Genomic DNA, 24,292 nt, shown 5'->3' on the forward strand with positions numbered 1-24,292 from the left:
TTTAGGACGGCGCGCTCCTTGATGTCGAGGAGGATGGCGCCGCCTTCGTAGGCGAGGAGGAGCTGGTTAAGGTCCTTTGGGTGGGACTTGATGTCGATGATGAGGGGCACGTGCCTGCGGTTGGGCGCGTCGGGGACGCCCGACTTGCGGAGGATCTCCTCCTCCTCCCACCAGAGGTTGGGTACGCGGTAGGGCGAGGGGCAGAGCCGGTCGAGGTCGTAGGCGTCGACGGTGCCGTCGCGGAGGCCGAGGAAGAGGTGCGAGTGGGCGGGGGAGAGCTCGATGGCCATGACCTTGTTGCGGACGGTGTGGATGCCGACGCGCTGGGGCGTGTCCGGGTGGGGCGAGCCGGTGAGGCTGTTGCCCGTGGAGGCCGACGAGGCGCGGTAGTGGTTGGACGACGAGGCGTTGGATGCGCGGATCTGCGGGTCGGGCCGCTCGAGGTCGTAGATGCTCATGTTGTCTTTTTCGTCAATGCAGACGAGGAGGCCGGTGCCGGACCTGAAGGCGAGGTGCCTGACCTTGACGGCGGGGCGGAGGGTGAGGGCGATCTGCACGGGTGCGGAGCCAAAGATGTGGACGGTGCCCTGCGAGGTGCCGACGGCGAGGTAGCCGGCGACGGGTTCGAATGCGATGGCGCTGACCTCTCCCGGCAGGGCGAGGGCGGCGAGGATGCCCTCGTTGAAGTTTCCGGTCGGGCTGTGATGGGTGTTTGTGAGGCTACCAGACCAGTCTGCGTGCTGGAGGACGTCGGGGATCCTCGAGGCGGCCATGGCGGCTGCCGCCTGGGGGACGTGGTCGCGGAGGGATCGCATCCATGACGGCGGCATGGCGGCGCGCAAGCCTGTCGTTGGGCGGAGCACCGGGGGGGTTGCAGCGGCGGCGGCAGCGGCGGCGAGCGTCGTTTGCGGACAAGATGAAGGACGAGAGGGAAGAAGGAGGAGGAGGAGGAGGAGGAGGAGGAGGAGGAGGAGGAAGATGGCCACGTACGGATAGAAGCCGAGCGTAGCTAGCCAGCTTGCAAAGGGCCAGAGGGCGGGCCGAAGCGGTGCGGTGCGGTGCGGTGCCCGCCTGTTGGACTCGGCAGGGCGTGCAGGCTTAAGCTTGGCGCTCAGCAGCTGTCCAGGTCCAGGGCCAGGGCCACCGCCAGGTCCAGCGCCAGGGCCAGGTGGAGGCTTCCAGGCCAAGCTGGGCAGGCTGATCCTTCCTCGGAAGTCGGGCGCCCACTTTGGACAACGGATAGAGGCAGGGCCGCTTCGAGTTTTTTCTTGCTGGGGGGAGGACGGCCAGGCCGGGCAGCAGCGCGCCTCGAGCGAGAAATTCTTGCAGAGGCCCTACAGTAGCCTGCCTGCCTGCCTCTCTTTCTCAACAAAGCCAACGTCCATCCTGGCTCCATCACCCTCTCCTTCGCTCACCATCCCCCTCCCCACCCTCGCCACCACCTGCCACCCCTCCAACTCCCCTCCCCTTCCCACGATGCCGCCGGCAACGCAAAAGCGCAAGGCCGGCTCGGGCACCGCCAGGGCCGTCCCCGCCAACGATGACTTTGTCATGACCCTCGACACCGACGACGAGGTATCCGACCTCGAGGCCGACAAGCCACCGGCCCTCGGCGGCGACGGCACTCCGGGCGATGACAGCGACAACGGCGGCGGCGACGACCACGACGGCAACGAGGCACGACCGCAGCAGGCCAAAAAGCACAAGGCCCAGCTAAAGGGCCGCGAAAAGATCCGCGAAGACGTCAGGCCCGCCCCCAACGCCGCAAAGCGGTCAAAGTCCAACAGCAGGGCGTCCAACGCCAAAGAGGACGGCCTCGACCTCGACGCCAACTTTGAGTTTGACGTGTACGGGGACAAGGCCGCCTATGCGCAGGGCCAGGACTGGGACATGTCCGTCAGCGGCGTAAAGGCGGGCAACCGCCTCAGCGTCGACGACATCATCGAGAAGCGGAGAAAGACGCGGCCAGAGATCAAGCTGCCAGAGATCGCCGTCGAGGAAGAGCAGGGTGTGGAGGAGGAGGAGGAGGAGGAGGACCAGGGCGATGGCAGCGAGGACGACGTCGACTTTGCCCAGATCGACGACGAGGAAGACGACAGCGACGCCGACCAAGACGCCTTTGGCGCAGGCGCGAGGGCAAAGCAGCGCGCCTCGGCCGCAGAGCAGGCGTCGGAAGATGAGGAGGACGACGACGACGACGACGACGACGACCAGGACGAGGCCGACGATGACGACGATGACGACGACGAGTCGGCCTCTTCCGACGAAGAAGAGGACGACGACGACGACGAAAAGGAGACCGAGGTGCAAAAGGCCAAGAAGGCGGCCTACTTTGCCACCGAGGACTCGGTCAAGGCGGCGGCGGGGGGCAGCGGCAAGAAGGGCGCCGCCTCGGCCAAGAACGGCGCCGCAGGCCCGGCAGAGGACGTGACGTTTGCCTCGCTGTCGCTCTCGCGGCCGCTGCTGCGCGCGCTGTCGACGCTCTCGTTCCACCAGCCCACGCCGATCCAGGCGCGCACCATCCCGCTGGCGCTGGCGGGCAAGGACCTCGTCGCCGGCGCCGTGACGGGAAGCGGCAAGACGGCGGCCTTCATGATCCCCATCCTCGAGCGGCTCAGCTACCGCGCCAAGGGCGCCGACGAGGCCAAGAGCCGCGTCCTGGTGCTGGCGCCGACGCGCGAGCTGGCGATCCAGTGCTACAGCGTGGGCAAGGAGCTGGCCAAGTTTATGGACGTCCGCTTCTGCCTCTGCGTCGGCGGCCTGTCGCTCAAGTCGCAGGAGGCCGAGCTCAAGCTGCGCCCCGAGGTCATCATCGCCACGCCCGGCCGCCTGATTGACCACACGCGCAACTCGGCCTCGTTTTCGCTCGAGGACATCGAGATCCTCGTCATGGACGAGGCCGACCGTATGCTCGAGGACGGCTTCGCCGACGAGCTCAACGAGATCGTCAAGGAGTGTCCAAAGGGCCGCCAGACGATGCTCTTCTCGGCCACCATGACCGACGACGTCGAGCAGCTGGTCCGCCTCAGCCTGCGCAAGCCCGTCCGCCTCTTTGTCGACCCCAAGCGCACCACGGCCAAGAAGCTCATCCAGGAGTTTGTCCGCGTCCGAGGCGCTGCTGCCGGCGGCGCCGTGGCGGGCAGCCAGGGTCTGACGGCCGCCAGCGGCGACGGCGATGGCGATGGAGCTGGAGCCGGGGCTGGAGCCGGGGCCGGAGGCGGAGCGAGCAAGGCGGCGGCGTCGTCGTCCACCGGATCCGGAGGGCGGGTCAGCCAGCAGCGGAGCGAGGAGGCGCATCGGCCCGCGCTGCTGCTGGCGCTGTGCACGCGCACCTTCACCTCGCAGGTCATCATCTTTGTGCGCTCCAAGAAGCTGGCGCACCAGCTCAAGATTGTCTTTGGCCTGGTCGGGCTGGCGGCGGCCGAGCTGCACGGCGACCTGTCGCAGGAGCAGCGGCTGTCTGCGCTCGAGTCGTTCAAGGATGGGCGGGCCGACTTTCTGATCGCCACCGACCTGGCGTCGCGCGGCCTCGACATCCGCGGCGTCCAGACCGTCATCAACTACGACATGCCCGGCCAGTTTGAGCAGTACCTGCACCGCGTCGGGCGGACGGCGCGCGCCGGGCGCAACGGCCGCGCCGTGACGCTCGTCGGCGAGGCGGACCGCAAGATGCTCAAGCTGGCGCTCAAAAAGTCGCCCGAGGACCAGGTCAAGCACCGCCTCATCCCGGCCGAGGTGGTGCAGGCCATGGTCGAGACGCTCGACAAGCTCAAGCCCGAGGTCGACGAGGTGATGCGCGAAGAGGTCGAGGAAAAGGCCATGCGCCAGGCCGAGATGGAGATCAAGAAGGGCGAAAACATTGTCAAGCACCGCGACGAGATCATGAGCAGGCCCAAGCGCACCTGGTTCCAGACCGAAACGGAAAAGGAGGCCGCCAAAGGTGAGTTGGCCACGCAGGCGCGCGCAGAGGGCCCACACCCTGCACCTCGCCGCCCCTCCTCTCGAGCACCCTCGACTCACCCTCTCTCCCTGTTTGCCGCTCTGCCCGCTCTCGTCTACTCCGCCCCGCCCCGCCCCGCGATCGCAGACGTGTCCAAGGCCGAGTACGAGTCCAAGTCGAGCGCAAAAGGGCGGGACAAGTACGCCGGCCTGTCGCGCAAGCGCAAGCGATCGCGCATGATGCGCGACGAGCTCGAGCGCGAGGCCAAGGAGGAAAAGGCGGCGGGCAACCGCCCCTCGGCCGTCAACCTGGGCGGCATCGACGCGTCGATCCGCGCCGCCAAAAAGGCCAACCGACCCAAGGCGCTCGGCGTGGCCGAGCCCGGTATCCATGCGGCCAACAAGGCGGCCAGGTCCAAAAAGGGCGGCGGCGGTGGCGGCGGTGGTGGAAAGGCAAAGAGCTCAACGCAGAAGAAGGTCGCGGCGTCCGCGGGAGGAGGAGGTGCGGCGGCTAAAGGTAGGAAGGGCAAGAGCAGCTTCGCGAGGGATCTGGGCGAGAGGAAGAGGCGGTGATGAAACCGTCGCCCAGCCCCGCTTTCGGCGCCACGCTGTCCGGCCCGTTCTGTCGTCGTCACATCATCGTAGCCATCCATCATGGCCCAGCTCGGCAGAAGGCAAGATATCATCACTGTTCTTTCGCTTCCGCATCGGCCGGCCGGCCCAGACGGGCCCAGCGCCGCCGTGTGTCCGTGTGGCGTGTGTGCGCAACGCACGCTAGTCGGCACCGCCGTAGACGGCCAGCAGGGCATCGCCGACGCCGCTCGGGGTGAGGACGCCGACGTCGCTAAAGAGGAACGTGACGAGATCCGGTAACGTGTAGTCGATCTGCGTGCAGAGACGGGGGGAGAGAAGGGCAGACCGGGCGGGCACCGATCCGACGACCGAGAGGTGAGCGACTGTCGTCCTCGTGCGTCCCTGCTGCGACGGACGGCGCAGGCGTGCGAGACACTCACGGCGGGGTTGAGCTGGACCATTTCCTTGCTCATCAGCTTGGACCGTTGCGCCGTCTCGTCGTCGTCGTCCTCCTTGGTCGCGCGCACGGGCAGGCACCGCTCGGCCGCCTTGGCCTGCTGGTCGTCGCTGAGCTCGGGGAACGCGAGGATGTTGCCCGACGCCGGCAGGTCATACTGCGACAGCGGAAAGAGGCGCAAGAACTTGAAGCTGTCCAGCGGCGGGGCGGGGGCGGGCGGACGGTGGGAGTAAGGAGTAAGACGCGAGGCTGGGTCAGACATCGCCGCTCGCTCGAGCCCGTGGCGGCGTGCGCCCCTCGCCCTCGCACTGGCAGCCTGACTCGAACCTGCTCACCTCTCTGCCAGCGCGAAAAAGGGCTTGTTGTGGCTCTTTGCGATCATGGCCATGCCGTAGGTGCCGATGGCGTTGAGGAAGCCGCCGCTCTCGACGACGCCCTCTGCGCCCGTGAGGCAGAGGTCGACCTTGTCCATGACGTAGGCCACGGCCGAGTCGAGGATGACGGTGCACGGCACGCCGGCGGCGGTGAGCTGCTCGTGGGTGCGCAGCCCGAGGCCGTTGGGCCGCGACTCGGTCACGTAGACGCTGATGCGCTTGCGCTGCACCCGCGCCGCCTTGCGCAGCACCTGCATCACGACGCGCGAGTAGCTGTGCGTCAGGATGACGGCGTCGTCGCGGATAAACGGCAGCACAAGGTCGCAGATCTTTTCGCGGCACGACGGCACCGTGTGCGTGGCAAACTCGCGCGCCAGCGAAGAGAGCGACTGCTTGTGCGCCTCAAAGTCCTGTGTGCGCACGGGGGGTCGCGCCAGACGGTGATCGACGGGGCAAAGGGGAAGTGTCAGCGACATGAGTCCGTCGTTTGGCATCGGGAACGCCCCAGCGCCGGACACAGCGAGAGCGGGCCCCCCACTCACATCGCCATCCCAGCTCTTTGTGACGACGAAGCGGGTGAAGAGGTCGAGGCCGGCGGTGGCAGGGACGGGGTTGGCGAGGCTGGCCTTGAGGCGCTGGCTGGCCGACTTGATGGTCTCGATGAGCTCCGAGGTGGTGGCGGCGCGGGAGCGGCTGACGAGCTCCGAGAGGGCAAAGATGGCGGCGATGGGGAAGGGGAGGTCCGGGTCGTTGGCGAGGAAGCGGTGGTAGCTCTCGACGATGTTGAACGCCTCACCGCCGCCCGTCATGTTGGATCTGCCGCCTGTCGCCGCTGCGCCTGCTGCTGGTGGTGCGCCTGCTGCGCCTGCTGCTGCTGCAGACGAGGTGGCAGAGGAAGAAGACGAGGACGAAGAGATCCCGGAGAGCAAGGAAGGCCGGGGCTGCGAAGCAGAAGCGGACGGCGTTGATGCCAGCATGTTGGCGGGACCCGTAATCGATCCGTCGGACAGACCGGCAGAGCGACGAGGCGTGGAGAAAGAGAGTGAGATGTGAGAAGGAGAGGGACGAGGAGGAGGAGGAGGGCGGTTGAGAGGAGAGAGGGGAGAGGCAAAAGGGGCAGCTGTCAAGGAGCAAGCTAAGGCAGGCTGCCAGCAGGCAGGGCAGCCGCTGCCCGCGCTTTTCCGTAGCCAGGCAAGCCGCAGCCCCGACTCCCGAGGCTTTCCCCCCGTGGCCAGCCTCCTCGACAGCCGCCACCCAGCGAGCTTCCGTCCGTGGCACACACTCGGTCAGGCCAACATGCACCAAGCAATCGACCCGACAGCCTTCACACAGCCTCGACGTCCATTCTGCGCTCCTCAGAGTTTCTCCAGTTCCTAACGAGCTGACGAGACGCCATGCGGTGAAGCCGAGGTACAGGCAGCGCCCGCGCTTTTGAAGAGAGAGAGAGAGAGAGAGATACACGGCTAAGCCGGCCGACGATGCGAGCCGCAATGCAGAGCCAAAAGGACGAGAGCAAGGGCGAGGTGAGGGATGAAAGGAGGCGGGAAGCGTCTATTGTAGCGAGGAATGGGTAGGCATGCGACGGCGTCGTCCCGGGACGACGCACAATGCTTATAGGCAAGGGTCGCTCGGGAAGCGTGGGGGCCTACAATCGTGTATGTATGTGCCTGTGCCTTGTCGATGGAGTGTTGCTGAGACCGAGAAAGTAGCCAAGGTGCGGGGGTGGGGATCGATGGTGGTGGTATGTCGATTAGCTAAAGCCGATGAGTATGCCGAGTATGTGCGAGAAGCGGATCGAGACTGAAGTTGACGGGAACGTTGATGGAATGGTACGGGACGGGACGGAACGGGATGGAATGGAATGGAATGAGGCGGAGCGGAGCTGAACGAGGCTTGCTGGGACGAGACAAGGCCAGGCGAGACGAGGTGGGGTTTCCGGAATTGATGGTGACGGGTTTGTGGGGTAGCGAAGGTAGCGGACGAGTGGCGGGAGGCTGTTCCATAAGACGACGAGCAGAAGCCGGTAGAGGGCGATGCTTTTGGGGTGGCTTGGCCAACGAGAGGTCCGCTCGACGGCAGCCGGTGGACGGTGGCGCCAAGGCGATCAAGAGCGGCTAACGCTCGGCGGGCACGCAGCGGAGCGAGCCGTTGAGCGACATGGCACCGGGGATGGGGCTGTGGCCGCCCCATGAGCCATTGCTGACTAGTCCGTGGCCGCCAAAGCTGGTCCGGAAGGGCTGGTCCGGATCGACCGCGTCGCGGTGGTGGACGTAGGGCAGCATCTCCTGCGCCATGCCGAAGCCGCTGCTGGCGCCGTCGCCGCCGCCACTCGTCGAGGGCGGCGTCGGCAGACCGCTGGCATCTTCGCAGCCCGGCGCGCCGGCCATGCGCGGTACCGCCGAATCGAGGCCGTTCGCCTGGCCGGCCAGCATGGGATCCTGCATCAGCTGAGGATGGATGCCCTCGAAGCTGCTCGAGTCGAAGGCCGGGCCCATCGAGAGCGGCGTGTGCGCCGACGACGCCGGCTGCGACGCCGCAACCCTGTGGTCCCACGGCGCCTCGTGGGGCAGCCGGCTGTCGGTGAGGCTGTAGGACATGGCCACCGACGAGTGGCCGAAGCCCGAGGGCAGTCGCTGGTGGAGCTGCGAGGGCTGGTGGTGTTGCTGGTGCTGCTGCTGGTGCTGCTGGCTGTAGTGGTATTCGGCCGAACCGTCGAGCTTCAGGCTGCTCGTGCTGCCATCGGCAGCGGCCAGCCCGAACGCCGAGTGCTGCACCAACGGCGCGCCGTCCAACGACGCCGCGACCGACGAGGACGAGGAAGAGGCCGAGGAGGTCGAGCCCGACGCGCCTCCGAGGAGCGGGGCATTGGACGAGGCGAGGTGGGAGCCGCGCAGAGCCATCGAGGCCCTCAGCAGGTGCGCGTCGTGCGAGATGCCATCGAACGCACCGTCGGACGGCGAGGGCGGCTCTTGCTTGAGGTAGCCTGCGGGAAGCAGGTGGTTCTCGCTCGGGTATGACGCCCGACGGAACTGAGACATGTCCGCCACGTGGAGCGGGGCGAAGTGGTGGTGGTGGTGGTGCTGCTGCTGCTGCTGCTGCTGCTGCTGGACGAGGTGCGCGTGCTGGTGCTGGTGCTGGTGCGCGTGCTGGTGCTGGTGCTGTTGCTGGTGTTGTAGCTGCGGGTGGTGGTGAGGAAAGTGGCCAAAGTGGTTCTGGGGTTGGTCGACGGCATGTCCGCCACCGCTGGCCCCGCTCAGGGACACGAAGCCCACGTTGCCGTTGAAGATGTTGCCAATCGTCGAGCCGTGGATGCGCCGGGTGTGCTTGGTGAGGGTCGTCTTGCGGCAAAAGGATTTGCCGCAGTCCTGTCAACGGGCCGCGTCGAAGACGGCAAGGATCAAGAAGCGGGCGCGGGGGGACAGGCCGGGTCAGGATACGGGGTTGCAAGACGTGCGATCCACGGCGACATGGGCAGGAGAAGATGGTCGCGGCCGTCGATGCTCACCTCGACGGGGCACTTGTATGGCCTCCTCCCGCTGTGGATGCGGCGGTGGCGCGCGAGGGAGCTCGAGTCGGAGCTGGACATCGGTGCGAGCGGGACGTTCAACAAGGGGAGGTCGAGGGAAAGGCGGTCTAGTCAGGTCAGCGTGTCGTCCATACGCAACGGCGGGCAGATGCAGAGGCGGCACCGCCGACTCACAAGGTCTTGCTACACGTGTCGCAGACGTGCGGCCTCTCGCCCGTGTGGATCCGGGTGTGGACCGTGAGCGCAGAGCGCTGGATAAAGGTCTTGTAGCATCCCTCGAACCGGCACGCGAACGGCCGCTCCTGGCTGTGGATGCGAGCGTGTCTGGTGGTGGTGGTGGTGGTGTAATCGCCAGCAGCATCAGGAGCAGCGCACGGAACAAGACATGAAGGCGTCGTGGCAGCAAAGGTCGGAGGGACGGTGGTCAGTCTTTCGTCGCCAATCGCTGATCCTAAACCGAAACGTGGCCGCTGCCTTTGGACCGCAACGGAGGCCCAAGGGGGAACAATGGGCCTGCTGCCCGGAGCCAATCGAATCCAATGCAGTTGCCATCTTCCAGGCCGGCCTGGACGTCTTCGAGCTCTGTCGGCACTGCCATCTCCCTCGGTCCGGCCCACGACCACGGCCATGGTCTTGCTTTGCGCCTCGACCGCTGCGGAATCACGGATCGCCGCGATCAACTCACCTCGCCAGGTCCGATCGCCTGTGCACGCGCGGAGGTCAAGAGATGGCGGCAGGGCCAAGCGGCGGTGGGGGATGGTAGGAGGTCGTCGTCAGCCACATGCTTTCACGGTTCGACTCGACCCTTGTCCCACGAGGGGGCGGCCAGCTCGCAGATCTGCGATGCCAGCCCGCCGGGTTTTGCGACATGGTGCAGCTCGACTAGGTCGAAGCGGCCCTTTGTGACGGCTGCACGAGCTGCTGATCTGTTTGTTGTTCTCGTTGCGCGTGTGACCCGCTGCAGCACGGCAGGCGGCAGGCGGCAGGCGGCAGGCGGCAGGCGGCAGGCGGCAGGCCGCACGGGCGACTCGGCATAAATGATGCGCAAACGAGAAACAAGGCTCACCTGCTGAAGGCCTTGGAGCAGCCGTGGTAGTCGCACACAAAGGGGCGGCTCTCGGAGCGGTGGTCGTCGTGCACCAGCTCTGCATCGAGTCAAAGGGGCGGCAGTATGGAGGGTGGTGTCGCGAGAAGAGGTGCAGGAGAGGGTGGGTCCGAACGCAGAGGGGCGGGGCAGGGAGCAGAGGCGGACAGGTCGGCGTGCGTCAGTCCGAGGACCCGTCCGAGGGACGATGAGGGGATGATGAGGGGGGGCGAGCGTTCCACTGCATCGGGCCCCCGTAGCGAGGGAGGCTGACGGCTGAGGGCGGAGCGAGGGATGCGGTGGGGTCGTGCGCACTCACCGAGGATGTCCATTGTCTCGGCGTGTCGGGTGGGACGAGGAGGATGAAGAGGAGACGGTGAAGGGAGGAGAAGGAGGCGACGGTGGTGGTGGTGGTGATGGTGGTGTTGGTGGTGATAGAAGTGCTGATCGTGGCCGCCAAGGTGGTCGCGGTGGGTGCAAGCAAGGTGATGGTGGCGGCAGCTGGCTCGGGGCGTGGGTGGCAGCCCTGCTTGCTTTCGATAGGGGGTGATGAGGCGGTGGGGTGGGCCACTCTGGAGCGGTGCAGGGATGAGCGGGCCGTAGTCGGTGATGGGCGAGCTAGGGCAGTGGGGCCTGGCCTAGCCTGGCTTCCAAGTGCTGGAAGGAGATGAAGGCGTGAGTAGTCAAGGCAGACGGGCCGGGGCGAGGCGCGGCGCGGCGAGGCAGTCGAGCGCGGCTGTCACGTAGCTAGTCAAGTCGGTTGGGCCTGGGTCTGGGTCAGGACGACGACCTGGGGGCGCCGGCGTGAGTGGGTGGGTGGGGCGGCAGGCAAGAGGCTAGGCTCGCGCGATGGCCAGCAAGGCAGGACGAGGTTGATGAAGGGTGCGCGGTGGCCAAGGCGGCGGGTCGCTCGGTCGGCCGGACGGGCGGGCGGTCGGGCGGGGCGTAAAGGGATGCGCAGGGGCAAGAGGGACGGCTTGGCAGAAGCAACAACCTGATGGCCCGACAAAGGCGAGGTCGAAGAAGGTTGGCTCGGTCGGATGGGGATGGGGATGGGGATGGGATGTGGTTGAGGATGGTGGGTCCCTGACTCTGGCCTCCTGAGCTACGGTGTGACCCCTTATGTAGGTGTGGGACCGACCGACCAGGAGATGGTCCCAGAAGCAATGGGCCAGGGCCACAGGCGGTCGGTGCTTGGAGAAAGGGCAGCGTGGGGGCGAGGGAGCGGGTCAGGGAGAGGCAAGAGAGAGAGAGAGAGAGCCAGATGGGCAGCCAGAGTAGTGTCCGGAGAGGGGGACAAAGGGCAAGCCAACGTCACCCCTACGCGCTGCTGCTGCCAGAGCGTCAGCCTGCTGGGCTGCCCCGTTGCTTGCGACACAGCCGCCGCCAGCGCCAGCCACCACCTGGTTCCCCCCTTCTCCTCCTCCTCCCCCTGGTCCCTATCTGTCTGCTCGCCCACCGCCCAGGCTGCACCTCGACCCCGAACCTACCCAACCGGCCCTCATCATCATCATCATCATCACCCGCTCGCTCGCTCACGTTTGCACTGCAACCCAAAGCCACGGGTCAGCGCAGCGGCATACAGCGCAACCAGCGCCCTCGCCTGCCTGGCCCCTTCGACGGGGCCCACGAGCACCAGGGCGCTTTCGGCGTGGCTCGAGCGGCAGCCGCTCCCCGCCCATCCCCGGCTCGCCACCTGTATGCTGGCAGTGCGGCGACTAGCGCAAGTCAGGGCGACACCGCGTCCCCGGGAAGCCGCCCTTGCCCCTTAGCTTGGCGCGCCACTCTGTATCGGTCGTGATCCAGTCGGAGCTACGTACCATTGTCGTCCTCTCCGACAGCCTAGCTGGCCTCTTGTCTGATGCCTTCGACAATGTCCAACGAGGGATAAAGGTGACGGCGAGATGGAGCCATGACCGAGGACGGCGGGGCTCTTATTGATTGTCTGGGCCGAGGCTGCGGTATGGACGCGCATGTGCGTGCGTGCGTGCGTGCGTGTGCATCTACTCGCGCTGGCAGACTCGAGCTCGACGAGGCATGACCCGACTGGCACCCATGCTGGAAGCCATCCCGGCTGCTCCCCCTTCGTTAGTCACCTGGGTATTGGCATCGCCAACGAGAGGCCGAGCCGGTGCCGAAGGCGGTACGACGGGCCCCCTCTCCGACCTGGCAAGAATGTATGCTCCCGATCCTTTCCGCTGCAGAGACAGCGGCGAGCTGCCCTGCCTGGGACAGTACGTGGCAGAACGGCTGGGACGAGCCTCGCGAGCGCGCCATCCCGAAGCGATGAGACGGCAAGAGGGCCGCGGAGCGTGCGTCCGTCCAGCGAACAGGCGGGCCAGCGGCGGGCCTGCTTGCTTGCCGGCCTTCTTGTTACTTGCAGTGGTGTCCCGAGGCTAGCCTCTCTCCGTAGGGTAGAGCGGAGCAGCGGCGGCAGATATGCGCGTATGCGTCTGCCCGCCACCGACTAGATCGAGCACTTACGGCATGTACGCGGCCGTCTCCGCGCGTTGGCTCATCTTAACTTGTCGTATTGTTGCGGCTCAAGAGCAGACGTGCCATCCGCCAAGCTGCGAACGGGTAGCGGAGGACGGAGGTGTGCACCCTGCCAACCTTGACGATGGCGTGCGCGCTTCCCTGCCAGAAGCTGTCTGCGTGCCTCTGCCCTGGTTTCGCCAAGCTGCCGTGCTGTGCGGCTCGGCGGCCTTGCTTGCTTGTTGAGTCCGTTGCGGTGTGCGGTGCGAGTGGCGCCAACGAGTTTGCGGTGCGATGCGGTGCGGTGCGGTGCGGTGCGGTGCGCCGATGTCCTGCGCTGCGATGCGGGCTCGATGGCCGTTCTCGCTTCGTCGGGACTTGCTACCCGCCCCGGTCCACCTGTCACCGATCTGATCAATCCGCCGTCGAGCCGGCCCTTCCCACGCGCCCGGCCGGATCGGCATCGCCGTCGCCGTCGTCGTCGTCGTCGCCACCCGTCTGACCGTCCAGCGGCGTAAGCGACGACCAAGACACGGCAACACGGCCATCCCCGCATCATACCGTTCGATGACCGACTCCGCAGAGGCGCTGCTGCTGTGGCAGTGGCGGGCAAAGAGCAAGCTAGGGGGGTCACCCAAGGTGGGGGGCGGGAAAGCAGCTTGGCGGCGGGAGTGCAATCGGACCTGTCGAGATTGACGAGGTTCCTGACACATGGGTGTCGCGCAGCCGGCCAGGAATAAAATTTTGTCGTCGGCAGCGCATGCAAAGCGCCGGCCAGGCAGGCAGGCAGGCAGGCAAGCAGGCAGGCGGCCACCAGGCGACCGACGGACAGGCTACGCGGGCGCACGCGCACTACTGCTGCTCTGTTGTGTGTACATGCTCGCCTACCTGCCTGCCCGCGATGCTGGGCTGGCAGCATCAACGCTCGATCGCAGCATGCCATTGCATCGACCCTCATTATTGTGGCGGCAGCATGTGTATGTACATATCGAGCGGCTCGCGCTCGGTCCCCCCCCGCCCGCAGCGCTGCGAACCTGGGTACGGTCGGGCCGGTTTTCGGGCTGGGCGTGGGGTGCAGGCTAGGGTGCAGCCCTCAACGCGAGGCAGGGTGCTGAATCGCCACACGACGCCAGCCAGCGAGTTAGACAGAAAATAAAAACGGATGGCCGAGAATCGATCAGTGACCTCGTCAGTCGCTCTCTCTTCAGCTCTTTCCCGCCAATGGCCTTGTCCGAGCTCGAGGCACTCGTCGAACTCCCTTGGACCGCTCGAGGATGCAGTCTGGCGCCTCAGCAGGAGATCACCCGGCAGGTCACTCGTTCAATTGTTGTGTATGTTCTTCCAGCGACGAGCTGGGCGAAGTGGCGCCGACGGGACGAGCCGAGGCCGTGCATCCATACCAGCAGGGTAGAGGTAGGCTGGCTTGGAGCGCTCGCATCGCAGGACACGTTCTTCCAAGGGACGAGCAGCAGCAGTGGGTCTGCACTACCGCCCGCGGCTCTGCCCATCCGGTGATATCCCGTCACCGTGGTGATGCAAATGAAGCGCTGACCATGGATCCGCGCAGCGCTGCAGGCGAATTCGTCACCAACCGACGACCATGTTCACTCCCTGCGAGACCGGCAGGGCATCGGCCGTGTGCAGCAGCAGCAGCAGCAGCAGCAGCAGCCGACGCCGCCGTCGTTGCTTCGGCCGTACCCGTCCGTTGCGCTTTCCAACTGACCTGAAAGAGCCCTCGGCCGGAGCAAACCGTCCGTGCAAACTGCTTGAGAGACATGACGCACGGGACCGAAGGACCGACGGCCGGCTATGTACCGTGTACCCCTCCGTCCGTGCACCGGGGCGGTACGGGCGGATGGAAGGCGCCGTTGATGGGCCACGCCTGTCGGAAGCCGCGCTGAAAGGTCAGTCGCCCCCGACCGATCCATCCACTCTGCGCCCCGATCATTCCATCCGCAGTCGCTTGCACTTTCCGCCTGGCTTCGGTGCAGTGGACAGGACGTCGTCTGGCCATGACGCCGTGATCCTGCCGCTTGTCGATGGTGCAGAGGGCGCTCTGAGCGTCGTAGGTCGAGGATCCCATCCTCACCCGAGGCCGAGGGCGTGGAACTAGAGGCAGCTAGCTCGGTTTGCGAAACGAGGCGGAGGGGGACCGGGCAACGACGATTTTGGGCGTCATCAGCCCACCTTGGTCTGTCGTCGTCAATAGAGAAGCGTTTCGAACACCGCGAATGCGATAGCCGGCTCCGCTCATCACTTGTCGAGCGCTAGGGCATGCCTAGACACTCGCCTCATTGATCGTCGCTGCCGACTGGACGAGCAACCGACCTGCCTCGGTGTCACCCGCTTCACCATCGCTTGGCCAAAACGTTGCCCGCACCCTCAGGATGCGAGTTCAGCTCGGGAGAAGTCGCGGGCGAGGTTCACGTGGCAGCGACGATGTTGTCACCGTCGCTCGCCTGAGACGTGAGCCTCCGTCGTCCCCTTATGGAAGCCCGCGAGGTCGTCACGGCTCCAGTTACGCCTCTATCGAGGTGCACTTTGCCGTTCATCGCGGCTCCGGTCCCCAGCACTGCGTGTGGTGCCGTGATCATCGCGGTGCAAGACCACCCACCTGCCGACGGCCCGAGTCGAGCTGAGTCGGGATGACGATGACGATGACGATGACGATGACGATGACGATTTGAGAGCCGCACCGAGGCTAGTAGTGCTGCCCACCCGTCCTCGCCACTGGCCTCGCACACCGGTCGGCACGCGCTCTGTCGCCGGTCGTGCAGACACGCCCCGGCTCTTTTCGCTAGACCGGCTCTGGCTTCGCGTAGCCCTTGAAGCTGCTCGAGCGACTCTGGCCCGTACTCTTTACCGCTGGGTCGTGCCGAGCGCTTCGGTCAGGCTCGAGCAGTCGCGCAGCCGTGGTCCCTCGTACCGTAGCCACGGCAGCCACCGCCCCCCGGCGCTTCTGTACTCGGCCTCCCGGTCGCGGAGACGGCTCCGAGGCCTGCAGCCGGTCCAGCGCGGCGAGGAGTCGGACGGATAAGTGACCTTCTGATTGGCTCTGCGTCTATATGCCTGCGTGGTGCTATCCAAGAATGTTTGTCGGCCGTGCGGGGATCCACCGGGCTGGGTCCCGTCGCCCACGACCGATCGGGCACCCTTCCAGCCGCGCGGTCGTCGCGCGTGCGTATCCATGTTGCGCCCTCAGAGCTGGGATCCCATCGACGGGTTGGCGAGGATGAAGTTGACCAGCGGCGCAAAGAGCGGCGCGCCCTGGGCAAAGTCGTCTGCCTCGGCCCATTCGACGGCTTCGTGAGCGTCGAGGGGCCCGTGGCTGGGGCCAAACGAGGACGACGACGCGGCGGTGGCAGCGCCGACGCCGGCCAGGGTGCCGTCCCGGCGCAGTGCGCGACCCTCTGCTGCGTCCCCGGCCGACCTGCCAGCGTAGTCGTGGACGTCGTCGGAGCTGCGTATCGACTGGGCCAGCCTCTCGGCGGCGAGCAGCTTCTCGAGCGACACGGGCAGCTGCTGCCCCTGGCGCAGGGCGTGGGAGTGGAGCTGCTGCATCGCGTGCTGCTGCTCGGCGGCGTTCTTGAGGTAGGACCACGGCACCCAGGTCCAGCCGAGGCACTTTTCGGGCTCGGTGACGGTGGCCTCGACCTGGGAGCGGCCGGGCTCGACGCGGCCTTTTGCCTTCATGAAGATGGTGACGTAGTGCCGCCCGAGGCCAGCGTGGGCCTCCTCGCCGGCGTCCTTCATGCGCACCGAGTTGACGGCCGTGACAAACTGGACGCCTCGAGTCTTGGCCTTGTTGGTGGAGCGGCCTGTCGCCGAGGAGGAAGCGAGCGCCGCGGCCGATGCCTCGGTGGCCAGCATCGAGAGCGCCTCGCACAGGTCCGCCGGCTCGTGTTCGTCGGCGCTGGAACGCTGGCCGTGGTCCGCTTCGCTGCCGTCGCCGTCGGTCTCGAGGTGGATGCCGGTCTCTTCGAGGACCTCGCGGATGGCGCAATCTTCGAACGACTCGTGCAGCTCGAGGTGGCCGCCGGGAAGCGCCAAGGTACCGGCACCGTGGCTGCCGGTCCTCTTGCCGAGCAGGATGCGGCCGCGCTCATTGAGCACCAGGACGCCTACGCCCACCCTGGGCACCACTGAAGCGTCGGCCACCACGCAGGGGCCATCGCCACGGGCCGATGGCGCTTCCAAGACCGCCGACATGCTTGCAGGCTTGTTGGGAGCGGGAGCGGAAGCGTCGGGAAGCAGGTTGCGCTAGCGGCGCTCTTTCTCTGCCGGTCGGCCAGAGCGGACCCAAGCTGTCGGTCGGACAATGCCTGGGAACGGGAGGTGGCCTTGGTGCGGGTCAGAGCCTGGACTCGGCGTGTCTTGGCCTGGACCGAAGATACTGTAGGATGGAGCTGCCTGTCGACGGACGGCGGCGAGGACGCGCTGCAGAGGACCCGGCGTGACTGGCTGCACAGCCTAGTCTTCTGGTGGATGAGCGCTCGATCGTCGAGGATCTGCAGGCAGGCCGCGGCGGCTGGAGTACGTAGTAATAGATAGGCTGCGTCGCTCCAGGCTATGCAGTGCTGATGGTTGCTTTGCTCTGCCTTGCCTTGCACTGTCTCGTCTTGGCTGCTTGCTTGTCGCTAGAAGGGCGGCTCGGCTCACTGCCGACGGTTCCGACGGTCGGGGAGTCGCTTGGCGTGTAGGCGCCAGGGCCACGTCGGGACGGCCGCAGCTGGGTGCGCCGAGAGCGGGGCTGTCGAGGCGTAGCCGGCAACCCAGACGTACGGGCGTATATATGGAAGAAGGCCGAGGGGGCTGGATCGCGGATGCAATGAGAGGTACTGTAGGTGGTGGTGCCTTTTGTCGAGGTGGATGATGGTGGCCAGGAAGGAGGGAGGCCGCGCTGCGCCCCGACCCGCTGCCTCGCCGCATGGGCTCCTGCTCCATGCAGACGTCAGTCATCGCGTGCTGCGGTCACGCCGTTCGGCACCGTGGGGCGCAGCCTGCTTCGCGCACTCTATCTGTCGTTGTGGTCGTCGCCGCCGTCGGCCTTGCCATCGTCCCGCCTGCTGGCTGTTTGCGGCGTTGTAGACAAGCAAGGCACGACCTCGACATCGTAGGGGAGCCCTCGGCGCTCCATCTCAGGCGACGAGAAGCAGTGCGAAGCGAAGGTGAGAGAGACAGGCAGGCAGGGACCGGCTGATCAGGGTCCAGCCGACATGACCGGCGGCCGCTCGGCCATCTTCGCTCGCCCGCCAGGCAGGCTTGGCCTGGCCACAGAGCGGCCGGCGCACGTACCGACAGCGCGGGGCGGGGCCAGGCGAAATCCAGCCCGAATTTCGGCGTCAAAAACGGGGCGGGCCAGCAGGCCAGGCCGCAGGGGGCCCAGGCACGGGGCTCGCTGTCACTCGGGCGACCCCTCGACCACCACCACCAACACCACCACCATCGCTTCCGTCCGTCGACACCGCCCTCCGCCGCCCCGCTGGCTCCTCTGCATACACCGTCCACGCTCTTCTGATGCCCAGCTTGTGATCTCGAGGGCCATCAGCCGAGTCTCATCTCATTTCGTCCGCCCGCCTCGCCATCTCTGCGCCTGCCGGTCCAGCAGACACGCTCACGCACGCACGCACGCACGCACCTGTCTCGGCCCGTGCCGTCCACACACGATCCCCGCTTGGCTACGCCGACCTCGCAACTACCGCCCGGACAGGTTCCGATCGCAGCGCGGTTCAGCCTCGCTCTGTCGCTCATTCTATCCCCATCTTGACCCGCAGCCATCCTTGGCATCTCTCTCTGACCCGCGCCTTGGTTCTCTCTGCCGACCCCGCCTCATCTTCATCGCATCTGATCGCGACGGTCACTCGTGCATCGAACGACGCAGACGTTGGCGACCGACGCTCTGCAGGCTACGCCCTCTCTGCCACTCACCTTGACCTCGGCTTGGCATGGTCGCGGCATCGTATGCCACCAACGGTGGCCTCTCTTCGGGCCGTCGAATGCCCAGCTCGCCCGCAGCCGAGCGCTACCGCGGGGGCGACGGCGGCTGCGACGAGGGCGACGACGCCCTGGACCCGGGACCGCCCCAGGAGCAGGGCAAGGCGAGCCTCGTATCCTGCATCAGCAACCTCACCAACACCATCATCGGCACCGGCATGCTGGCGACGCCCGGGGCGTTCCGCTACACCGGCCTCCTCCTCGGCATGGGGCTGATATGCTTTTGCGGCTTTACCGCTGCATTCGGCCTCTACCTCCTGACGCGGTGCGCCGCCAAGGTGGGCGGCCGTCGCAACAGCTTCTTCAGCATCGCCAGCCAGACGCTGCCCGGAGGCGCGTGGTGGTTTGACCTGGCCATCGCCCTCAAATGCTACGGCGTCTCGATCTCCTACCTCATCATCTGCGGCCAGCTGATGCCCCAGATCATCATCAGCTTCTTCAAGGCGTTCCACCGCGACGTCCACCAGATCCCCACCCTCCTCCTCGACCGCTCCTTTTGGATCTTTGTGCTAATGGTCATGCTCAGTGAGTGGGCGGCCTGGTCTGCCTTTCCTTGCATCTGCCGCTGTGCGCTGACAGCCGACTCGTTCCCGCGCTTTCTCTTTGTCCTGTCCCGTCTCCCTTCTCCAACCCGCCCGCCGCAGTCCCGCTGTGCTTCCTGCGCCGCCTCGACTCGCTCCGGCACACCAGCTACCTCAGCCTGCTCGCCGTCTTCTACCTGGTCATCATCGTCATCCACTACAGCCTCTCGTCCGACGCCCGCGCCACGCTGCCGCCTGCGGGCGAGGTCCACCTGATCACCGTCTCGTACCACACCATCAGCATCTTCCCCGTCTTTGTCTTTGCATTCACCTGCGCCCAGAACATGCTCTCGGTCTACAACGAGCTGTTTGAGAACAGCGAGGCGCGCGTCAACACCGCCATCGCCGCCTCGATTGGCACCGGCGGCTTCGTCTACCAGATCGTCGGCGTGCTGGGGTACCTCGCCTTTGGCTCCAACGTCGGCGACAACATCATCACCATGTACCCGAGCACCAGCCTCTTTGTCTGCTTTGGCCGCGTCTCGATCGTCGTGCTGACCGTCTTCAGCTACCCGCTGCAGGTGAGCGCGGAGGCCGTCGTGCCGTGCCGGCAGCATCCGATCTCGACCGCTGACGCCCGTCCTCGCCTCGTCTGCGCGCTTCACGCGCACACCAGATCCATCCTTGCCGAGCGTCGCTGGACAAGGTGCTCTCGCGCTCGTCGCGCAGGCAGGTCCTGTCGGACGCCGCCAGCGCCTCGCTGCTCGCCCAGCCGTCGGTGCCGGCCGAGCCCTACCGCGACGATGTCGACGACGAGGCCGGAACGAACCCGAGGCTTCAGCCGCGGCATACCGTGGGCCCCAACCACCGCAACTTTTCCGCCATCTCGAGGATGTCGGTCTACGAGGAGGAGACGCCGCTGTGGAAGTGGTGAGTGCGGAGCGGATCCATGCCGAAGGATGAGATGGCCAGCGTACCCAGCAGCTGACCGATGCGCATTTGCTCGCCCGCCTCGACTTCGGAACCGGCTGCGCCGCTTCCCCTCCTTGCCAAAGGTGCGCCATGACGGCCGGCATCCTCAGCACGACGTTTGTCATCAGCCTGCTGGTCGACGACCTCTCCATCATCCTCGGCTTTGTCGGCTCGGTGGGCTCGACGACCATCAGCTTCATCCTGCCCGGCATCCTCTACTCGTCGCTGTTTGCCGACGAGCCCAACAGCCGGATGCGAAGGGGCGCCCAGACGCTGGCCGCATGGGGCTGCTTCGTCCTCGTGGTCGCGCTCTCGGCCAACATCCACAAGCTCGTCCAGGCGCCCGTGCCGGCCTCGGTGCTGCTCAAGCCGTCGGGTGCAGCGCGATGAGCCCCGGCAACGCGCCTCGATGCTCTCTTCAAGATCGTCTCTAGACCACGCCCCTGCTTCATAGACACTACCTTTCTTGCGATCCGAGACGGCCCGCTGCCGTTTACAGTCATCATACCCGGCGCCCCGCTGCCACCATTGCCGTCATCCGAGGGCCATTGCGGCTACCGTTGCTGTGTTCCTTCGACGGCTGTGTCCGATTCGCGCCCGCCCTGGCGCCGTCCGACTTGGATCTGACACCGTGGGCCACCAGGCTCAGCGACGGTCCGTTGCGGCGGCGGGCCACCGACGATGAAAGGTGAGAGATGCCCAAGACGTGGGCGGCAGATGCAGAGGCAGAGGCGGAGGCAGTGACAGAACTGCCCGTCTCGCCTCGACCAGATCCAGGTGCCGTAGGGCGGCGAGCACAGGCTGGAGGCCAAAGATCCTCCGGCCCGACTTCGGCCGGCCTCCCACTGGTCGCACCCTCCATCGCTTGCCAGAAGCTTGCTCTGATACACACTCAAGACTAGTGCACTCACACACGAACGGCGACTTGGCTCGGGACCTGCCAACCGAGCAGCAAAGACTGGCCAAGCAGCGCCAAGCGCGCGGGCAAGGCCGGGCGTCCCTCCTCTTGCTGCCGCCGCGTTCGATCTCGGGGGTTTAGGCTGGGCAGGCCGGCAGGCTTCGATGCAGGGTCGAGGGACAAGCTAAGCAAGCAAGCAAGCAAGCGGGCAAGGGACGGACGAGATCCGGCCGCCAATTTCGTTCCTGCCGCCTGCGATTTAGAGCTTTCCAGCATCGCCTTTCGACGGGGTTGCTCGACGTCATATGCGGAGAGGGCGATGGAGAGCGGTGAATCGCCGCCCCACCGAGCCGGGGGAAGCCATCTCTCCCTAGCTCGACCCTCACTAGTTCCCTTCCATCTTCCAGCGTACCGTGCCTCGATGGCGGACGAAGCAATTTGGCCTGTCCAACCGGCCATTCCATCCATCCAAAGCCCGCCCGGCGGCTTATGTACAAGACTTCCCATCTCGACGCACCCTGCAGCGGGATGTTGGGGCGCCCTTAGCTGCCTGGCATCCCGGGGGAGGGCAGGACACCCTAACCGCCAGCCAACCAGGCCGACAGAGGAGTCTTGACTCGGCTGCCGGCTTGATTGTCAACGGAAGGAGCAGCAGCAGCAGCGGCGGCCGCTCTCGACGGCGAGTTCCGGTTTGGGTCGGCGGCTGGCGGTGCAGTGCGATCCGAGCTGATCCCATCCATCCTTGCCCTATGGAGCGCCAGTCGTGCTGGACGGTGCGACGGCGGTCGTGACAGCGCGCAGAAAGAAGCAAGAGGCAGTGCGACGACGACCCGATCGCGCAGGTCTCGCTCGAATGGCTTGCGCTCCACATTCCCGGACTGGTGTCACTTTTTTCGCCGTCTTCGTGCGAGCGAGCGGCCAAGGCAAAGCAAGCACCACCACCATCGATCTCGTCGTGCCGATACATCCGGCTTCATCGTGGCTTCTCTCCAAAGAAGGCTCTCTGCTCGATGGTAGGTCCCCCGGGGCTGGTATCGCCTTTCCTGCCGGCCTCCTACCTGCGCGCTGGAGATCCGTAGGGCGATCTGATCCATGCGGCGGAGGTCTGCTCCATCCGTTGGACCGACCGCGCGGTCTTTTCCTCTTCTTCTTCTTTCATGGCATCACGCCAAGCCAGAGGGAATTGTATGGACGCATCGCACCGACAAAGATCGTTGCACAGCGGAGAGCCCATGCTTGCGGGCCAGGGCCGAGATCGGTCGGTTTTTTGCGGACAATAGGAAGCGCGCGATGCCGGATCCAACCCGCGACGGCTACTCGACCACGCCCAGCAGGCCATTCCAATGGCTACGCCATCCTCCCAGCTGGGACGGTCTCGCGCCCTTGGGTCTGCGCGCAGACGGACGCCTGCTTGCCCTCCTTGCCAAGGCTCGGCCCTTCGGCCGGCATGGCATACTCGTCGCTCCCTGGCCGGAGCGACGCTCGGATGACGATGAGGGAGGCATCCAATCCATCGCAGGCCGATGGTGCTCGAGAACCTGGTCGCGCGCGACGCTGCCATCTGAGACCAACCTAAAGAAGTGTCGCCTGCCAGTCTTTGCTTGTCTCACAGGGACCCCTCGGCCGACCTCGACTTGCTGCCCCTACGCTACCTACGCACGCTAACGGTACCATACCATACCGTAGCTCGCTGCATCGGTCTCGCATCATGTCCTTCCCGAAGCCGGTCGAGACGCAGGTCAGCCAGCCAGCGCGCTACCGGAAGCCGGCACTGGACTCGCCCGAGCAAGCAAGCGTCTTGCTCCGGCTCAACGTCATCGAGGCGGCGCTGCAGAGTCAGACCTGGCTACCGTACCAGCACCACCCAGCAAGCCTTGCTCTCCCGCTTGTCAGAGTGGGCCTCACGATGGCGTCGGCGTGGCTGCTGCTCCTGGCCGTGCAAACGCCGGTCGTCGCCGACAGAGGCGAGGTCTATTTTGAGGTCGTCGAGGCGGGGGCCAAGCGCCAAGCAAGGGCCAACCGGGATCTCGAGCTCCGCGCAACTGCAGGAAGACGAAGGGGGCGACGGCACGCGAGGGCAGGCCGGCCAACCACGCCAGGGCAGGCCATGCGACGGGCGGAGCGATTTGGGCTTGATGCGAAGAACAAGCAAGCAGAGCGACGGCGTTTGCGTGGAAAACGGTAGGTCAGCGCCCGCTTGCGCTGAGGTGAGGCAAGGATCGGGCCGGTCCAGACAGCCAGCCATGACGCTGCTTGGGCTGCTTCGAGGCAGGGCCTATGTAGCCTGCCTGACTACTGGCAGGCCCACTGTAGGGCATCGAAGGAATCGCCGGAACCAGGTTCGGGCCCTGGCCTTGCTTGCCGAGCCGCTCGAGTTCGTCTAGCCGCCTGCCAAACTCGGCGAGTTCGGGGGTTGGCCGCCGCACCGCAACCGCACCGGCACCCGCACCCGCACCCGCATCCGCCTTCCGCTGCGTGGACCCCTTCAATCTGGCCCCCTCCGGCCTCCACCATCATCAACCCGGTGGAGCGCTCGCACTCCACCACACCACATCTCACCACGCTACACCACACTCAGCTTCTGCCGACTTTGTGCTCCCTCAGCTCGCCTCGCCCTCTCGCTCCGTGGCTGGGTGTACATGCAGTCGGGCAGCCCTCGTCTTGGCTTACGGAGTCCGGCCCCTGCCTGCCCGATTTCTCTCCGACCTTGGCAGCGCGTCGGGCGAGCGTATCCCTCCCATCCACCCGCCTCATCGACCACGTCTCTTGCCTACAGGCACCGGACCTTAAGGGCAGCTACAGTAATCCTCCGCCCTTCTCCGTCGCTGCTCCGACAGCCGAATTGGCGAAAGAGGCTTGCGTGTGAGCGACCTGCCTCGTCGCTGGCCTGTCCCCCACGCTCCGCACGACGCCACGCAACGCACGCTGACTGCAGGCTGGGTCAGCTTGGCTGTCGGTACGATGGCGACGCGGGGAGAAGCGGGTGAAAATCTGCGACCGCCTCACGACGATGAGGCAGAAGCACGGAAGAGGAGGACAAGCGGTGCCAGGCAGACGTGATGGAGGGGCACCCGAAGGGTTGACCTGCCTCGCTCAAGCTGGTCGCCGCGGCCGCGGGCGAGGGCTCTCTGCAGACCTTCCGATGGGTCTGTCGACATGAGACGCACAATATGACTATCGACGGCACTGCCTACAGCCGGGGAGCCTTTTTGTCACCACCCGGAAGCACTCCTTTGCTCGCACAACAATAGGCCGGGACTGGAACGCGGCGAATCCGGCGCGGCATTCCAGACGCTGTGCTGGCTTCGGTAACCTCGCGACGGAAGCAGCCTCCCCCTCGCCCGGGCGGTTTAGAGCTTGCTCTCGCCGTCCACCTCGTCGTCGGTGCCCCCCCCCCCCCCNCNCCNCCNCGCCGCCTCCGCGTCGCGCGCGTCGCGACGCGCGCGCGCGACCGTACGTCCACGCACGCACCCGACCCG

General features: G+C 66.2%; 7 protein-coding genes across 7 annotated transcripts in view; 3 read left to right on the top strand and 4 right to left on the bottom strand.

Moving 5' to 3' along the window:
• PFL1_05610 (uncharacterized protein) overlaps nt 1-830 on the bottom strand; it is a gene marked incomplete at both ends in the record, with an annotated part of 5,523 nt that extends 4,693 nt beyond the window's left edge. The window contains one exon of the mRNA XM_007883145.1: nt 9-830. Coding sequence (XP_007881336.1) covers nt 9-830 — 822 coding nt within the window. The remainder of the gene's footprint in view (nt 1-8) is intronic.
• Nucleotides 831-1,476: 646 nt separating this feature from the next.
• Nucleotides 1,477-4,512, top strand: PFL1_05611 (uncharacterized protein; the record flags this gene model as incomplete). Its single annotated transcript, XM_007883146.1, has 2 exons — nt 1,477-3,940; nt 4,088-4,512. The coding sequence occupies 2 exons, from the start codon at nt 1,477-1,479 to the stop codon at nt 4,510-4,512; spliced, it is 2,889 nt and encodes a 962-aa protein (XP_007881337.1).
• Nucleotides 4,513-4,713: 201 nt separating this feature from the next.
• On the bottom strand, nt 4,714-6,152 carry PFL1_05612 (uncharacterized protein; the record flags this gene model as incomplete). Its single annotated transcript, XM_007883147.1, has 4 exons — nt 4,714-4,824; nt 4,953-5,160; nt 5,305-5,753; nt 5,886-6,152. The coding sequence occupies 4 exons, from the start codon at nt 6,150-6,152 to the stop codon at nt 4,714-4,716; spliced, it is 1,035 nt and encodes a 344-aa protein (XP_007881338.1).
• Nucleotides 6,153-7,457: 1,305 nt separating this feature from the next.
• PFL1_05613 (uncharacterized protein) lies at nt 7,458-10,285 on the bottom strand (the record flags this gene model as incomplete). The annotated part of the gene is made up of 6 exons (XM_007883148.1): nt 7,458-8,708; nt 8,849-8,921; nt 9,044-9,193; nt 9,555-9,572; nt 9,936-10,014; nt 10,273-10,285. 6 exons carry the CDS (start codon nt 10,283-10,285, stop codon nt 7,458-7,460), a joined length of 1,584 nt encoding a protein of 527 aa, XP_007881339.1.
• Nucleotides 10,286-14,028: 3,743 nt separating this feature from the next.
• PFL1_05614 (uncharacterized protein) lies at nt 14,029-14,541 on the top strand (the record flags this gene model as incomplete). The annotated part of the gene is made up of 1 exon (XM_007883149.1): nt 14,029-14,541. One exon carries the CDS (start codon nt 14,029-14,031, stop codon nt 14,539-14,541), a length of 513 nt encoding a protein of 170 aa, XP_007881340.1.
• A 1,085-nt stretch (nt 14,542-15,626) lies between these two features.
• On the bottom strand, nt 15,627-16,637 carry PFL1_05615 (uncharacterized protein; the record flags this gene model as incomplete). Its single annotated transcript, XM_007883150.1, has 1 exon — nt 15,627-16,637. The coding sequence occupies one exon, from the start codon at nt 16,635-16,637 to the stop codon at nt 15,627-15,629; it is 1,011 nt and encodes a 336-aa protein (XP_007881341.1).
• Nucleotides 16,638-18,373: 1,736 nt separating this feature from the next.
• On the top strand, nt 18,374-20,305 carry PFL1_05616 (uncharacterized protein; the record flags this gene model as incomplete). Its single annotated transcript, XM_007883151.1, has 4 exons — nt 18,374-18,947; nt 19,067-19,524; nt 19,620-19,873; nt 19,999-20,305. 4 exons carry the CDS (start codon nt 18,374-18,376, stop codon nt 20,303-20,305), a joined length of 1,593 nt encoding a protein of 530 aa, XP_007881342.1.
• Nucleotides 20,306-24,292: the final 3,987 nt, after the last annotated feature.

The sequence above is a fragment of the Pseudozyma flocculosa genome (assembly GCF_000417875.1).
Source record: "Pseudozyma flocculosa PF-1 unplaced genomic scaffold scaffold00020, whole genome shotgun sequence".
Classification (NCBI taxonomy): Eukaryota; Fungi; Basidiomycota; class Ustilaginomycetes; order Ustilaginales; family Ustilaginaceae; genus Pseudozyma; species Pseudozyma flocculosa.